Source organism: Parasteatoda tepidariorum, chromosome 9 (assembly GCF_043381705.1).
Source record: "Parasteatoda tepidariorum isolate YZ-2023 chromosome 9, CAS_Ptep_4.0, whole genome shotgun sequence".
NCBI lineage: Eukaryota > Metazoa > Arthropoda > Arachnida > Araneae > Theridiidae > Parasteatoda > Parasteatoda tepidariorum.
The window spans coordinates 82,060,689-82,079,383 of NC_092212.1; the positions used below are offsets into that span (position 1 = coordinate 82,060,689).

Sequence of the window (18,695 nt, forward strand, 5' to 3'; positions counted from 1 at the left end):
TCCTTATACAAAGGATGATGAAACCTCTTAAAGTATTACATGATGGAGAGTGATGTAATACTTGCAGTTATTAATTACGCTACGGCGCTGAAACTCCACATATATATATATATATATATATATATATATATATTATAAGTTTGTATAAAAGAAACGTAAAAGTAATACCTGTCAAACCATCTTTGTCAGAACAGTCCAGTAGGACTCCATTCTTTGCCATAACTTCAATGACGTCATCAGCATTTCTTGCAGCAGCCCATAATATTGCATTCCTTCCGCTGGCATCAGCAATGTCATAAATGAAAGATCTCGATAAAAATGTTTCCACAACTTTCTAACAAAATACACAAAATAATTCTTAAAAATTTCAGTAGCTTCAAAAAGAAAGTGTTGAAAAGAGATTTTAACTTGAACTTTAAATATATCGCAAATATTTAATAACTTTAAATACACTGATGTAAATTCATAAAAATTTCTAAGCCGATCCACAACATGTTAATACAAAGACAGCTGTTACACTTTAACTTTCAAAGTTAGTGAGAAGGAAAATTACCTTAAACATCTGATTTAGTGCAAATGTTTCTTAAAATTTTTTTTTGACACACTAAATTGTCAGAATTATTATTTTTACTTGCTATTACATTAAATTGTTATAGTTAAGAAAGGAGAAAATAATTTGAAATTATTTTTTCAAGAAATAATGTCTAAAAATTTTTCCACTATGCCTACCGTTTTTATTATCCTTATACAAAGGGCTCACTTAAGTTCATATTCACCTTCTTAACTTATGCCTGGCTGCAGCAAGTTATAAAAGCAGTGTCTAGGCATAATAAAGTGGTTATGCGCAACAAAACCAGAGCTTGTAATTAACATATTTAGCTTTTTTTGCAAAATGACATATTTAGCTTTCTTAAGAGTTTTTATTAGGGAAGCATATAATTTATTTTATTTCATCCATTATATTTATAATCTCATCTATAAATATGATTAGAAATATAGAAATTTAAAAAAGATTGCCTTATTTGAATAAACATAAAATGATATGTATACCTGGTTATGTTTTACTGAGTAACAAGTATAGCTGTCAACATGAATAGGAAAAAATCCAGTAAATTTTACCAAATAAAATAAATTTCAAGATAATGCTCTAATATTTTATACATTGGGAATTTTAGAAGTTTTTATAGTCATCAAAATAGAAAAATTGCAATGTTTTGCAGTTATGACTGACATTAAATGAACTTGATTGAAACTAATTATTATAAATGAGGCTCGCTTCCTGATGTATAAGTAATATTTATTTAAATATTCAAGTAAGCAATAATATGTGCAGAAATTCCATTTCTATAGGGAACTTACTCAATTTTAGGGAATTTTCTAAAATGTATAAAAACCAGGAGAATTTTTATTAAACCAGTAGACCAGGAGAGACTTGCAAAATCAAGTAATCTCCTGGAAAATCCAGTGGAGTTGGCAACTATGAATATGGTAGGTATTTGTTGTAACACTAAAAAAATTAATTTAATAGTGTTTAAAACTAAAATAATTTGTAAAATGCTCACAAAAATAAAGGTTAAGTTTTAAATTCTTTATTGGTCCCTGATTACTTATCTATGTTTTTTTAAAACAGAGAAAAATAATTTTTTAAACAGACATTCATTAATATACAAATAAAACACCCAAATCGAAAATTTATTCTTCTTCAGAGAAAGTAATAATTTATTTTAAAACTAGAACTCGACTTTGCATTAATTTAAGTAAGAATTTCATCTAGAGAAATACAATTGCTCTTTTGACAAATTTGAAACATATTTCTATACTGAGAAAGCCTTAATTTAAAATACAACTTCAAAAATCCAAACAGGGTAAAATATGTTTAAAAAATGTAACCATATCAAATTATGAGAAAACTTTGCATTTATGCTATATATTTACTACTTGGCATTTGTACCATTATTATATTATACTATGCATATAGGGCACTTATACTATATATTGGTATTTATACCAGAAATACTATATCTGAGTTTGAGGGAAAACTTTAGTTAAATGTAAAAAAAAAAAAAAAAATACCTTAATAAATTAAATAAAAATCCTACATAACTTTTAAAAATAACACATATCATACCAAATGCAAGAGCAAAAATTTAAGAATTTCTTCTAATAAAAATTGAAATAAAAATATACAGAACTTATAAATGAACTAAGAAATATGTTTCAAAAGTACCATCATATTGACAATGAGAAAATTTAAAACAGGTAGTTTGAATTCAGTTAAAATGTTTTAGCCTTATATAGATATAAGAAAATCACAACTACATAAGTGACAAAAATAACCCTCAGAACCCAAAATAGCATTCAGCATCTAGTTTTAATTATTAAGTAAATTTATGGAGAAAAAATATGCTAAAGTAAGCAAATAACATATCTATGAACATTTGTGGATATGCAGAAATACAATAAATAAAATGTAAATGAATTTCTTACAGCATAATTATGAAAAGCAGTATAATGTAAAGGAGTTGCACCAGAGTCATCAGCACTAGTGTAAAGGCTCTTCTTCAATAAAATATCAGCCTTATCAGCAAAGCCTAATGCACAAAAATATACATCAACTATAATGACATAAAAAGATATTGCCAAATAATAATGCCAAAGACTTAACTAGTTAGTGAAAACTTCACATAGAAAAATTTATCTATCCAAAGTTGATCAAGATTTGGCAAAATGATTTTTGAAAAAGAATCAGTTATCAATCAAAGTCCTGTAATCATATTGCTTAGTATCAAATAAAAACAATTTTTTAAGTAAAATGCTTAGATTTCTATCTAAAATGGATAAGACTATTATATGATTATTACAAATTAATCCTTGATTGAAAATAACCATAGTTATTTTTATTCTAGCTCAACATCTTCATGAATTTATATATGCAAAGACTTAATTTGTTAGTTAGATTTCAAATCAAGAAAAAATTATTTAAAATCAGGAAATATAAAAAATAAACTCTTCCAATTTTTACATGACAGAGCAAATCAATCTTCCTTATTTACATATTTGCATGGATGTAATTGAAATATGTATTAACATATACGCATATGTATTGATATAAGTATTAAACAGCAAATTATTACATATATATATAATCAACAAATTGCAAAAAACCTTTTTTAAACTTAAATTTAACCTCTTGTCTCTGGAATATATTTGGGAAAACGCACCAAAAAAGAAAGAAATGTTTCTTTAATTTTGCTTCCTAATATCATCAAAATGTTAGAAATGGATAATTTTTTATAAAAACATAATTTTAAATGAAATAACTACCATATTCGATATTTTCACATGAATAGGAAATGTTAATGTACAGTAATTTAATGCCATAAATTTCAAGATAAATATAATAAACTAATAGAACAATATTACTATTTATATCAACTGTCATGAATTCCATCCATGAGAAGAACAGCAAAATTTGAAAAAAAATCTGACAAATGGAGCAAAACAACAGAACCTTTCTCAGGAAAATTCAAAAACAAGTATCACCATCCAATGGAAAAATGGTAAATTACATATTTTGCATTGGAATTGAAACACTGATTTTTCTCTTGCTCGAACTCAGGCCAGCATTCTAAAATCGGCGCATTTGCCTTACCCGAACAGAGTTCAGGCAAAGGGTTAAGTTATTAAGTGAATATTTTAGATTTAAATAAAAATTATTTATGAATGTTTTTGTTCACAAACATTTATAAGATTAATATTATTGACCATATAAAGATGTGTAGATATTTAAACAAATTAAGAAAACACTAATAAATTCATATTACAATTACTGAATGGCCCATGTTAAATTTTTATTAAAATCTGTAACTTGGTCATTATTTCTTTAATGAAAAAAAATTCATGAATTTTGAAATAAAAATACAACAAGTATTGAAACTAAACATTTTTGTTAAAAGTAAAATGCATCCTATTTTATAATTTAAAAATTATTAAATTTTCAATTATTTTTATATAAAATGAACAAAAATATAAACTGCATAATTTAAAAAATCTGTAACATAAGGTTTCTTCCTGTATTTGCTAAATGTTAAGAAATTGAAAGTTCCTCAATTCATTCTTTTAAGATCTTGCCATTAAAAGATATTCAGGTTTCTTTTCTTTCCATAAAACAATTCAAGAGTACAGCAAATTTTCATAAAGAATCTGGTAAAGTCATGATACAATAAAAAGTCTCAAATTTTTTACTTCATTATATATGGCAGTTCATTAGGCATCTCAACTCTCATAATTAAAAAGAAAATCTCAATTAGTCCTTATTAAATCAAATGAATCAAAGGGAGACTAAAATTTCAAAGTGCTGCTTGTTGACTGCTATATGAGTGCAAGAATCCAGCACAGTAATTAAGCGCATGCAGATCTCCATGAGTCATTGAAATGATTGGTGCTTCTACACGATAAGTATAATGGTACACAAGAACAGACTATGGCTCAATGAGTTGTGAAAATCATTAGTAAAACATTGTGAAAACCACGCTTTTTGTTATCTATAGTGACAATCAATGTGGGAAAGAAAGAATTTAATTAAGGAAAAGAAAAAATTAAGCAATTTTTACAAACACCCAATCTAAAAAGCATCTTTAAGCACTTTTTAAAACCGTTCTTTATTCATCGATCAATATGTCCATTGCAACTCTTCTTTATATTCGTAGAAAAAAAACAAAAAAATTCAAAACAAAAACAGTTATGGACAATTAAGGTTCTGAAGTAGAACTGGTCAAATGCCTGCATTAGTTAAAAGCAAGAATGTAATTTGATACGATAGAAATGAGAAAGAAAAAGATTCGTGTTCATACATATTTAAAGTTTGGCTATAAATTTGCTTGCATACATCTGCTGACGAGATTTTTTTCTTTTCTTCCATGATGGATAGTCCCCTGTTTCAACGAACGCATAATACCTTTTTTTCGTGTTCCCTTTGAGATTTATTGCGCTTTCGAAACAACATAAATTGCGTATTTGGAACGTTATAAAGCTTAAGCCGAATTACTGGACAAGTGAATTTTGTTATTTTAGTAATTAGTTATAGAATGCACTCTATTCAATGAGGGAAACAAAAAGTCCAACTAAACAGGTTAATTGATATAGGTGAAAAACGAAAATTGTACTTGCTGCTTTGAAGTGACAAAACTGATTTTTGAAGACAAATTTAGCACCAAATTCGGTCAGAGCTACACTTTTTGCTCAATGAACATTAGTTCATTGAACAATGGTCATTAGTTCATTGAACATTAGAAGTTTTGGAAAAACTGAGAGCAATTTTGAAGAAATTTTTTTTTTCATTTTTGAGCAGAATGAAAAGCCAAAATTTTGTTTTAAAGCATTTTCAGCCACTGTTCTAATTCAAAAAAGAAAAACAAAACTTACATGAAAAAATACTATGCAAATGCTGTTATAATATACATGCTGCTGTGCTGGAGATTTTTTGCTACTGGTATGAAGGTAAGTGAGCTATTGTAGAGTTCCTTACTAAAAACATATATGTTATACTACAAATGTGCCTAATCATCATAAAAAAACATTTCCTGTGTTCATTTGTGCAAATTAGATTAGTTTAAAAGTTCTTTTTGAACTGTGTCCCCTCTCAGTACATAAACAAATTACACCACATAAAAATTTTGTAACATTGTTAACAATTGTTTGTCATGAGTTTCAATTAGTAAAATGCAAATTGAGCAACAAACACAATGCATGAAAACAATAATTGCAAATAACTCACAAGACGGAAATACAGTTTAAATTCATTTTTAAATCAATTTTTACCTTTCTTAGCAGCCCAATGTAGAGGTGTGCAAAATGCATTATCTAATATATCTGTGTTGCATGTTTCCTTTGAAACCTAAAAAGGGAAAAAATTGAAATAAATTAAAAAATAACAGTCAACTATATATTGGCATTCAGTTTAAAGAAAATATGAAACTATTGTCAACTGAGTGAACTAATAAATTAAAACTTTTCTATGAACTGTACGAAATTACAGACGAGGATCACATTTTTCAAAAAAATTAGACATACTTTTTTGCTAATACTTACTACTCCTTAAAGAACAGCTAAGCATGAATCTTTAAAGCTTGTTTCTGTTGCTTACAATAATGGATACAATGTGACATTAGCACATTTTAGTGTAGCAAACAATATTCAATATTAATATCTAAAATATGATCAGAAAGTTGAGATTAAAACTCTATTTAAATTAATTTCTATCAGCAATTTTTATAAATAATTCAGAGCAATATCTTTTTGTCTCTGTTTCAGTGTTGTTGATTAATTTCTTAGTTTAATCCTCTATAATTTAATAATAAATTTTCCACCAGATATTAATAAATTTAGATGTTGTTATTCTAATACGGATATTATAAAAATTTTTTTTATTACTTTTCTGTTTCTGTATTTTAATTTAATCTAATCTTTAAAAAAAATTTGAAGTTTTTGTTGATGTCACACATCCAGGGGCCTGTCCAGGCCTAATTTACTTCCTTTTAGCGGTACCTTCACTAATTCAACTTCAGAAAAAACGGTAGTTTCACAAAATAATTTTTCTCAATTTTATTTTTGTATCCCCTCAGAAATGATAAATCCATATTTTTACCACATTTTTGTGTTAATTTTTTAACATAATTTTTACAAATTATGTCTAAATTTTCACAAAAAAAGGTATCTCTAAGAAAAACTTAGACAGACCCCTGATATCAGTCTACATTAGTAGTTCCTGGACAGGTAATATTCACAAAATTAAACAAAAATTGTACAAAAAAATTAAAGATAAAAACAGCCTTAATTTAAATTTCTTTAAATGTTTCAAAATTACCAGAAAGCGAACTACTTCAATGTTTCCAGCACCTACAGCAAGATGCAATGCTGATCTACCCTCATAATCTTGCCAATTTATAAGATTTCCTTCCTTCTCCTAAATTAGTTCACAAAGCAAATATGTAGTTTTAGAAGAACACAGGAGAAAGTAAACATAAACAAAAATAAATAAGACTCTCTCATAATTTTGCCAATTTATAAGATTTGCTTATTTCTCCTAAACATAAAATATGTATTTTTTTAAAAAAAATAGATCAAAGTGAAGTAAGTATTTTTTAAAGTTGTTCATAAAGTCATTAGATATTTTTAAATGAACACAGAACAAAGTGAACATATACAGAAATAAACAGAATTCTCAAAATAAATAAAAATATCTCGTCAGAATCTTGCCAATTTATTGACTGTCACCTTTCTCCTAAATTAATTAAGCTAATACATATTTTTTAAATGAACATAGAACAAAGCGAATGCTAGGAAAATAAAACTGAATTTGCTAAATTAATAGAATTGTCTCTCAATCTTGCCTCTCAATCTCAATAGTTTTATATATATATATGAATATAGGTTATAGGAAGTTAAAAGGCACATAAAAGTGAATATATATCTTTTAAACACAAAACAGTGAAAAAAGAATCCCAAAATAGATTTTTTTTCTGCCTCATAATCATTATTAATCCCAAACTTTAAGAAACCTGAGATGGGCACAGTAGACCTTGGCCCTTCAGGGGCTGTTTGTCGCTGAGTTTAGATTAATCATTATTTATAAGAAAACCCTTTCATAAATTCATTCATGAAGTGAAAAAAATATCTATTTCTTAGGAAAACACTAAATATATATAACATAAATAAAGTTCACAAATATAAATTTTAGATTACACATCACTGGCACCAAAATCAAAAATTTCTCAATTATTAACACAGCAGATTTGTATTTTTGGGCACGGCACCAAAGATGACATTTATAACAAATGGCAAATAAATCTAGGAATTTTTTCCTCCTTTTAAATGAGTAAATTTATTCACAAAGTGAAAATTAATTTATTTTATATGTTCGGAATAAAATGAGTATAAATAATGATAAAAAAGTTCAATTATCTATTTTGTTTAAGTTGGATTTTTAAATTATCAGTTAGCAGGGTTACATCTTTGTAAAATTTTGAGAAACAAGGAATGCAACTTACCAAGAGAATTTTAACACAATCCAATGCACTAGATGTAGGATTTGTAGCTGCCCAATGAAGAGGTGTTTTTCCTTGATCATCAGGTATGCATATATTAGCATCCTACAAAAGTATTTTAAAAGTATATAAAAAAGAAATAAACTATATAGTGTGATTAATAAAATCAGAGATACTTAAATTTCAAACAGAATAGAAATTTACCGTAATTTCCTGTGTCGGAGTGTCCACGAAGATGGACAATCCGTAGGGGCAGATATTTCAGTTTATAAATTCAGTTCTGTTAATAAACACTGCAATATAATGTGCGGATTGTATGGTGGTTTGTTTATTGCAAAAATCTACTTTTATTTATGTAAATAAAAAAAGATACAGCATAACTTTCATATATATTTCAACAATGCGAAAAAATTGTGTATGTGAATTCAAAGAGCTTGATTGAAGAGTTTTTGCGGGAAAATATATTTTAACAATGTTCTTGTCCACAACTCCAAACTTGCATGTGCGAACTTTTTTCGTAAAGTAGAAATGGTCTTATACACTTTTATGACTAACAAAGGTAAAAAAGAAATTGATGATGTTTGATATAAATAATTTCGATAGATGAGCCGCAGCGATGATTTCAATACTCTTTTAGCAGCTAATCTGTGGATAATGTGCAGGAAATTATGGTAATTTATTTTACAGAACTTTTATATTGTTAGACTAACTCCTCATATTCATATGGCACAGTTAACTGATTAAAACAATGAATAAAGCACAAAAAACGTACACATCATATTTTTAATCTTTTAAACAAGATTCTTCTTCAGTGTTGAAACACAAAATGTAATTCAACAGTGACATAACATTTTGCATTTTGACTTTGAGAATTAAAATTATAGTTGTGATCATTTTGTGTTTTATTCATAATATTTATCTTATACACAGCACAAAATATAATTATGTACAGCACAAAGTATAAAATATCTTCATTTCGATTTGTACATTCAGATAAACAGGAAAGGAAATATAACATGCCATAACTTAAATCTGATAGGATGATGATTTTAACTAAAAAAAAAACTTTTCCCAAGGGTTTTTTAAAAGATTAGAACGAAAAAAGAATTAGATTTTCTTATATTTTTTGATTTATCCAGAGAATTAGGCTACAAGTATTGCTCAGGGGAAAAGTTTTAATCTTTTCCTGAAAATTTAATTTTTTTTAAAAGACATAAAAAAGTGAAATGCATCTAAAGGCATCATGAAAAATTTTGAAATTTTAAAAAAGAATAAAGTTAAAAATTTCACATTAAAAAATTAAAAATATGATTAGTAAAATATTTAAAACTAAATTAAAATATTAATAATTTATTTTTTAAAATTTCTAATCTCTTAAACATCCTTTGTATATCCATACAAGGGCTTGTTAATTATGTTATGTCCAGGGTATGTAAACAATAATTAATATATAAGAATTTCTACAAAACGTAAAGGCACACATTGTTAAAAAACAATGAAATTTCTAGTTCACGCTGGTAACAAAGTATTGAAAACTGAGATATTCAACCAGTGAGCAGTTTTAAGCATTCCTTATTGAAAATTTTGGATCGAAAATTCATTTCTTGCATGGAGAAAAAAAAAGTTAAAACTAAAACTATAGAATTATAGTTATATTTTAATAGAACTGTAAATTGGGCAGAAAATAAAAGCAAAAGGTGAATACATACAAATGAATTGCTATTTATGTTATTTTATTAAGTCATAAATATAAAATAATAATAATTTAGAGCATATTGTAATTGAAACGATGGCGCTTTATTATAAACGAAAGAGAAAGATGCCTTTTATTACTAAAGATTGGTTAGCTCAACTTTTTTTCTTCTTTACTTTTTCGTTTAAGCATTTTATGAATTCATCTTGAAACAAAGGACTTAAAACTGTTGTGACTCCAAACAATAAAATTTATAAATGTGTAAATAGGGAAATTCTTTGAATTATCCGTTATAAAGCAATTTCCATGTACAATTAACCATGCACAGTTGATATATAAAAATCGAATAATAATATAGATAAGTTGAATGAGATGGTTATAAGGCAAATATTTAAAACAATGAACATGTAGCATATTTTAAGAACTTCATTTTAAAATGAATGCCAGAACACATACAAAGCAAAACACTTCCGAATTGAATGAGTATGCTGGGTTCCCACTCAATTTTCGAAAAAAAATTCAAGGACTATTCAATGACTTTCAAGAACCTAAACACAAATTAATTATGGACCCATTCTGTATTACAGTTAATATACTAAAGTACATGTCAACCAGATTTTATAATTGCGTCGAAACAGAAATTGTAAATTTTCAAAGCATAATGCTTATTTGACAAAATAATAATATTAATAATAATTCAATTTATCAGCTACTAATGCAAATGGTTGATAGTTATATTGCTGCTTCAAATCACTTTGAAAAATTGCAATTGACTAAAAAACTTCAATTGAGACTAACTAACTAAAACTAGCATCAGTGAAACTTTTAATGAAAAATTTGAAGTAAATTAGAGTTAATGAAAAATAATATTACATTAAACAAGCATAGTAAATAATTGATAAAGTTTATGTAATTGCACGTTTATTCAAATATAAACTTTTTTTTAATATATTAAATCCAAATATTAGGTTACAGGAAATGAATATAATTACATAAAATATCAAAACATATCCATTTAGCACATCTGTTTCAATTTTAATAACAAATTTGTTTTGTTATTAAAATTTGATTTTGTTGCTTCAGAATATCAATAATGTATTTTCAACACAATAAAATCTATCGTAGAACAGTATTTCACAGATAACTAAGACTTACGAAGCTATATTTTCTTTAAAATAGATCCATAAAATGAGAAGAGTGATTTTTAAAATTTTATGAACATGCGTAATTTTCACGATGCATACTTTTTAAAAATCACGTTTATAAAAATCTAGATATATTATATGTAAATCAAAATTATAAGAAAGGTGAAGTAAGTTTCGAAGATTGCGTAAATCACGTATCACAATTTGTAAGTTGAAATCAAATTGCGGTGTATGTTTCGTAAATTGGAACAATATGAATAGCAAATGTTACAAAACGCAGGAACTAACAAGACGTAAATCACGATGTGAGATAAATCATTTTAATGTGAATTCTGTTGCATGATTAGTTAATAATTTTCATGCAAATAATGATCATTATGAGGGAAATTATAATTTGTGACTCGAAAGTTTCTTAATTTAGAACTATGTGTGATTCATAAATCATTTTGAGGAGAATTGCAAGCATTAATTCTTAAATCTCTTTTATGTGAATCGCAATGCGTAAATCTTAAATCCTTCTAATACCATATAGACTACTTGAATGAGAATTGTGATGCACGATTCTGAAATTACTTAAATGCATATCACGTTACATGATTCAGACATATCTTTAATTGAAATCATGATGTGTGCTTGATAAATAATTTTAATGTGAATCCTGATGTGTGATTTATAAAATACCTCAATACGTATCCAGAAGAGTAATTTGCAAATCACTTTAATGAAACATTTGATATATGATTTATTAATCACTTTCATTTTAATCCCAATTCATAGAACACTTGATATGAATTCTGATCCATAAATCAAGAATCAGTTTAATGTGAATCACGATTTTTATTCATAATTCATGAAATCTAGAACTAAATTTTATTTATTAGCAGTAAAAACTAATGTAAAAAATCTGATTTTATATGATAACAAATTAATGATCCTTCTTATAAAAATTAAAAAAACAAATAGGATAACAATATTAACCTGTCATAATAATGAAGTTAACACATTGAACATATTTCTAAATTGATTAAACACTAGTTATCATTCAAAAACTATGAATACCAAAACTAAAATTTGCTAGAAATTTCAGCTTTCTAAGCATCAGAGATGAACAATAATCTGGAGTGAAAAATCCAGGAGAGAAAAATTTTGTACCTTCCTTACCTCTTTTCACTTCAAGCATTAAAAATTGCATCTATTAGAAATCTATAATTTTGTTTGAATTTATTTGTTATTTTTTTACTGCTTTTTTGTAAGAAAGATTATTATTATTTTACTACCAAAAAATCAAGAACTTCTCAAGTACTCCATGGCAGAGTTCAAGGACTTTTCAGGGTCCTGATTTTTTTCAACAAAATTCGAGGACTTTTATGGTTTTTCAAGTATCATGGGAACCCTGGTAAGAGAAGAAATTTTGAATTGAGAAGTAAAATAACAAAAAGATATAGATATATTAAGAATTCCTCATGAATATTACTTTTGATCCATAAGTATTATTGGCAAATTAAAGTGTTGATGTAAATTGTCATGTATTTAGCAGTTCGAAGCTATGTGAACTATCACATCATGCATACGCAATTGAATCTGGACTTCCCCTCTTCCCTTGTGGGAAGTTTCAGTTTAAATTTCTCACCTGCTAGTGTTGCATGAAGATGCATCTTCTGTATTCTAAATTTTTAATGTTGTAAATTATTAATAAACTAGTGGGCTGCGCCCTCTGCTCACTAACGCTCGTCAACCCCCGAAAATTGCCACGCAATCTTATATGGTTTGCTTCGCAAACCAAGCTCGCTTCTCTCGCTACTAACTTAGGTACATTGCAAATGCACAAAATTCTAAGAATTCAAAACAATCATTCAAATCCATATAACAACTTTTTTTTAAGAAAAAATTACATCTTTTTAGTAAATACTAAGTCATTAAAATAAATTTGAATTCAAATAAATGACATGTAATTCGTTAAACCTATTAGAAATGTGCTATAGTATAAAATCTTAAGATAAAATTTCTAAAACTGATATCTCTTTAAATAGGTTAAAATTTTGGCTATAATTAAGTCTATTAAAAATTGAAATAAGTGAATTGCAATGGAAAAACCTGCATAAACAAATAAATTCTAGTAAAACAAATAAATTCGTGATATAAATGAAATAAATCGTCAAATAAATTTGTAATATATAAATTCGTGAAAAAAAGCGCTTTCGACAAATCGACAAAGACTACTCACTTCTGCCTAGCTTATGCTCTCTCTGGTTATTTCAGTATCTGTTTTTAAAAGCCACCTCAGCTAGATTTGGCATGTGACATTTTTAGCGGCAATCATCGGTCGATTTTCTAGCGTTGCCATTCGAGGAGTTGTAATGAGGCTTTTTTTTTTCACCATGTAAGAGAAATATATAGAGAGATTGTGCTCTTTTAATATATAATAGTTTTATTCCCAAAATCCCATGATATGGAACAGCACATTTATGTTATTAATGCTATTGTTACTTGATAGATTAATAATAGGTATTTTCTTTATTAATATGCAGTCAAAAAAATTCATGTAAAAGTTTTAAGATTTTTAGAACTATAACTTTAAAGAAAAGAATATACCTTTAAGAGCAACATTCCAACATGACTTGCATTTGCCCATGCTGAACACCAGTGCAGGGCAGTTTTCTAGAAACACAAATATTAAAACATTGTTATAATAATACTCTGGCTAATGCTCAAAGTATAAGAACAATGAAATAATATCACAAATTCTTCAGACAATACAAGGGAGGAAAAAGTTGCATTTATTATCAGGGTTAGCAGGATTTAAAGCATGATTAAAATCCCAATTTAAATTATTCGATTTTTTTAAAAAAAAATCATTGGTTTAAAAAGTTGAAATTTTTTTAAAAATAAACCATTAAGTGGAAAAAATTTTTTTATAAAATTTTATTCATAAGCTAGGAGGTTAAGCCCCCTATTTGCTGCCACTCAGCAATCCTGATGATTGCTTCACAACGACTGTTGTTTTTTGGCAGAAAACTAAACCAACTAACTTGGCAGTTTTTCTACCAAAGTTAAAATTATTCACTTAGCACATATGTACGGAAAGGAATTCTGTTTGCTTACGCTTGTGCCTCCACTTCCCATGTGCAAGTATTATTATCTATTAGTATTATAAATATTTAGATCTATTGGTGAACAGAAGTAATTTTTCGAAGTAATCATTTTTTTAAAATAACATTTATATGGTTATAACATTATATTGTTCTAACAAAGTTGATGAGTTCACAACCGTAACTTAATATTTTTGCTTACAAACTGGCAGATATATTAGACAAGGTGCATAGCCAAATATTTCACCAAAAAATAAGCACCTTTTAAGTACTTTTTAAGGACTCAAAAATATTTTTAAGCACTATATATACTTTAACAAAATGCAAAATAATTTTCAAAGACTTTATATGATCATGATAAAATAACTAGTATCTGACAAAGAACTCTTTTTTTTAAAATTATATTAGCCACCACAAAAAGATCGAGAGATTTTTCCTTTCGATATCAGAGGGTGGAAAATGAAGTCTGAAAGTGAGAATATCTTGAAAAATGCAGCAGAGTTTCACATGAGAGTGCAATAATCTCTCTGAACCATGCACATGCAGACTCCCAAGTATTTCATCAAACATGTAAAATGAGTGGTGCTTTCATAAGCTACGGACCGATGGTACGTTGATTGTGGTTGAATGAATTGTGAAATCATTGAATAGAATAATGCAAAAAGCTCGCTTTTGAATAATAAGTGGTGAAATTCACCACAGTAGGGAAAATATATTTTCAAAAAGGGAAAATTGAGCACTTTTTAAAATCACTCAATGAAAAAAGCACCTTTAAGGGCATTTAAAAAATGAAAATAAGTACCTTTAAGCACTTTTTAAAAATGCCACGCACCATGTTGAATACTATTTTTGATTGCATTTCATTGAGCATGAAGCTGATCATTAAGTTCTAAAATTACTAAAAATTACAAGGAGAACAAAACCATCTATGGTTAGCTTGACGGCGAAGACATTCTAACCTGTGATTCATCTATTACTGAGGGAATTTTATGCCAGCAATTTGGTCAGTTTGAGAAGGGAGAAAGCTGTTTGGAAGGCGAGCATTTCCGAACCCCAGCAGTTGGTACATTGAATATTTAATGTAAGTATAAGAAACTTGGTGAGTACCCCTGTGGCAGAATTTATTTGTGCTTTCAGCGACAAAACTCTCTATCACTAATTTTTTTTATTTCCAATGAGCTGCACAATCAGTCTTGCCGATGAGCAGACCTAGAGCGTTCTCCAGAGGTGGTATCCACTCTTTCAGGACCACCACAATGGGTGAGATACCGTTGGTCATGTTAATTTTGGACGTCTAGTTTCTGCCACACTAGATGGCAGCACCGAGACTCTATCTGGATGCTAAAGTGCACTAGGAATTTAATTTTACCGGAAATGCGAAGAGCCAATAAGGCACTCCAGGGATCTTTTACATGCCACATAATCATACGACATGGCCGCTGAGGATTTTCTGCATCCCGAAAATCTGGTGTCTGGGCCGGGGATCGAACCCGCTGACTTGGGCTCAGAAGGACGACGACAAACCAACTGCGCCACCCAGCCATCTCTATCACTAATTTCTTTCTGCAATACACTTTTAATAATAACAAACAGATATGGAAGGTATCTACCACATTTTAGATATTACAAGTAACATTAACACGAGATTTACATTAAAATATTACGAGCAAATTTCTGTAGAAAAGAAAAGTTTTTTTTTACTCTTTAAAAGAAAAATCTTTCTGCAAGAACTCTGTAATGTTCTGCGACAATGTCGCTGCTATTCTGCCACAGGGTTGAGTACTTTATGTGCATTACCCTGCTTTGCATGTAGACACCAGTAAATAAACATCCTTTTGAAACTGGAAATAGTAGTTAACCCTGTATCATCTAAAGAGACTTACTTTTGAGCTGTCTTGAATATCTGACTCTCCGGGCTTGAGAACCTTAAGAACTGCAGACAGACACTTGGAATTAGGATTTATAGCAGCCAAATGTAAAGGCGTTATTCCCGAAAAATCCTTCAGTTGATAGGATGCATCGTATGACAGAAGCAGCTTCACGCATCGATGAAAGCCCTGTTTAAGATAAATAACTAATAAGTTTAGATATGGGAAACAAATCACAGGCAGGCACTTTTTATGATTAAGAAAATTAAATTGTTATTTAACATTTGAAAATTAATTGACGAGTTTAAAAAAATAATTGTGAAATTGAAAAAAATTAGCACAATTCTATTTTTGGTTCCTTTTTCTAAAATTAATAAAAAATGATTTATTTTCATATAACTTTAGTTTAGTTTCTGTACATAATCGGCTAAGTTTTTTGCATGTACAGAAAAGACTATTAACAATGCCCTAATAGTAATCCATTTCAGTTCAATTTGTGTGTGAGATAGCAAAATATCTTGCAAATGGGTAAACTATGCTGATAATTTTTGCTATATTTCTTGAGACCTCTCATGCTATATCTCGTCTTTTGCTTTATTTTGGTAGGGCACATGGCCCATGTTCAAGAGGTCATGGATTCCATCCTTGCCGGCCGAACACTTTTGGTGTAGGCAATGGTGACTGATGCAAGTTAAATCTGTTGAGCCCTAAAGTCCTTCATGTTTCCATAACAAATCATACCACTGGGGGTACTGTTCCAGGAATTTCCTTGTCTTCTGGATTGGGTTCAAAATTACAAGGCTACAGAGTTGAACAGTAGTAGTCGTAAACCCAAAATTAGATCGGCTGCTCATGGATGGTTATAAAATATATTTCTGGAGAGGTTAAAATTACAAAAGCAAACAATAACGTCAGCCTTTAAGAAAGTTCAAAATCTGTGCCTTGGTTGTGGACTCGAAGACCAGTACGAGCCCTGGTCCCCACATATACATTGCATTTTTTTGAGCTTCTAGTCTTAGTTCCACATTGAAGAATAAGAGACATCAATTGGAATTTCTACTCCCAGGATCTGGATGATCAGCAAGTCAGTTTGCTTTTTCCAAACCCACCTGAGTCTTACAGGGCAAGCGATGATAGTAGTAGTGATACTGGTGCTATTTCGTCACCTTCAAAGATCCTGAGTTTTGGAGCAATGAGAAGTCAATACAGCAACATAAAATCACACAATGTAAGTTGAATGATCCGGTAAGAGATCTACAATTACCTAAAGAGTAAAGCAATGGAATAATCTTAACCAGACAGTAAATAGGGGCCCATTTTGGGACCCAGATATATATATATACACTGGTGTGCAAAACTTAAGCAACAAGTGGTTTTTCGGTCACAGCTCCCCAACAAAGTATAAGATAGCCATGAAATTGCAGTATAATATGCACGTAATTCAGTAGAAAGATTATTTGTATGCAAATTTTAGAAAAAAGGGTCGTAGGTGATGTAAGCGTACCTAAACCTTGTGGGTCGGTGTGCGCAGGTCAAAGCTGTGATAAAAGGGTGAAGAACACCGTAGGTAAAGACATTAGCTGCAAGTGCAAGTGATTTGTTTTGTGAAACATGTCATCAAGAAATCATTTCGACGATTTTACTTGAGGTAGAATGATTGGGAAGCTTGAGGAGGGGCATAGTGTAACCAGTGTCGCCGAAGAGTTTGAGATCAACAAAAGTGCTGTTTCTTGTGCTTTGAATGCCTTTAAAACTACCAGTACAGCTGTTCTGAAGGTTGGTGGTGGCCGTCCAAGGCAAACAACACCAAGAGATGACCGTTGCATTGTCCTCCAGGCAAAAAGAAATCGTTTTCAGTCAACGATCGCGATATCTCAGCAACTGTGCACAGCCACAGGACGACAAGTATCAAGATTTACAATGGCCAGACGCCTCCACAAAGGTGGCTTATTTGCTAGACGTCCTGAACGCTGCATACCTTTAAAAGTTAGCCATTGATGGCACCGTTTAGAATGGTGCAGAGAACACAAAAACTGGGCATCTCATCAATGGAGTCGCCTTTTCACAGATGAGAGTCGTTTTAGTGCTACAAGAGATTCTCAACGTCAGTTGATCTGGAGAGAGGTTGGAGCTCAATTTCATCCCAATAACATCGCGGATAGAGATCGTTACGGTGGTCCTGGAGTTGTCATCTAGGGTGGCATTATGTTGAACAGACAGACTGAGCTTCAGATCTTCGACTGAGGTTCTGTAACTGGAGACCGCTACTGCAATGAGATAATCCTACCCCATGTGCGTCTGTTCCGAAGGGTCATTTGACCAGACTTCATTTTTATGGATGACAATGCCCGGCCACACCGTACTGCTAATGTTCAAGAGCTACTGGAAGGTGAAGATATCACACGAATGGATTGGCCAGCCTTCTCTCCAGATCTAAATCCCATAGAGCATGTGTGGGGTGCATTAGGGAGACGTCTTGCGACACGACAGTATCCTCCTGGTAACACCGATCAGCTGAAAGATGCGTTAAAGGAGGAATGGAGACTTTTACCTTAAGAACTCCTGGATAATCTGGTGCTTAGCATGGAGAGACGATGCCAAGCAACAATTACAGTAAGGGGAAGGCATATCCCATACTAGGGAACATCTGTCAGTTGTACTTACGTTTCTTCAGGCAATCATGTGCAGCGCCACTATAAGTCAAATAAAGCCTTTTTTGTTCCATACCCTACTTTAAGCTTTCTATTCATTTCTGCACCATTATTCTTTTACCATCGTTTAAGTACAAAATAATGTACATCATATTCAAATTTCATGTCAATCGGATGATTTCTTGTAGAGTTATGACAAAAAAC

At 29.7% G+C, this 18,695-nt stretch overlaps 1 protein-coding gene across 5 annotated transcripts in view; it reads right to left on the minus strand.

The window, feature by feature from the left end:
• LOC107451382 (inversin) overlaps positions 1 to 18,695 on the minus strand; it is a 43,150-nt gene that overhangs the window by 19,149 nt on the left and 5,306 nt on the right. For 4 of the 5 annotated variants that reach the window (XM_043054756.2, XM_043054755.2, XM_043054754.2 and 1 more), the window contains exons 3-9: positions 15,856 to 16,029; positions 13,476 to 13,541; positions 8,049 to 8,150; positions 6,866 to 6,964; positions 5,821 to 5,896; positions 2,488 to 2,591; positions 169 to 334 (exon numbers count right to left, since the gene is read on the minus strand). In XM_043054756.2, coding sequence (XP_042910690.1) covers positions 169 to 334; positions 2,488 to 2,591; positions 5,821 to 5,896; positions 6,866 to 6,964; positions 8,049 to 8,150; positions 13,476 to 13,541; positions 15,856 to 16,029 — 787 coding nt within the window. The remainder of the gene's footprint in view (positions 1 to 168; positions 335 to 2,487; positions 2,592 to 5,820; positions 5,897 to 6,865; positions 6,965 to 8,048; positions 8,151 to 13,475; positions 13,542 to 15,855; positions 16,030 to 18,695) is intronic. The other variant, XM_071185377.1, reaches the window with a different exon arrangement.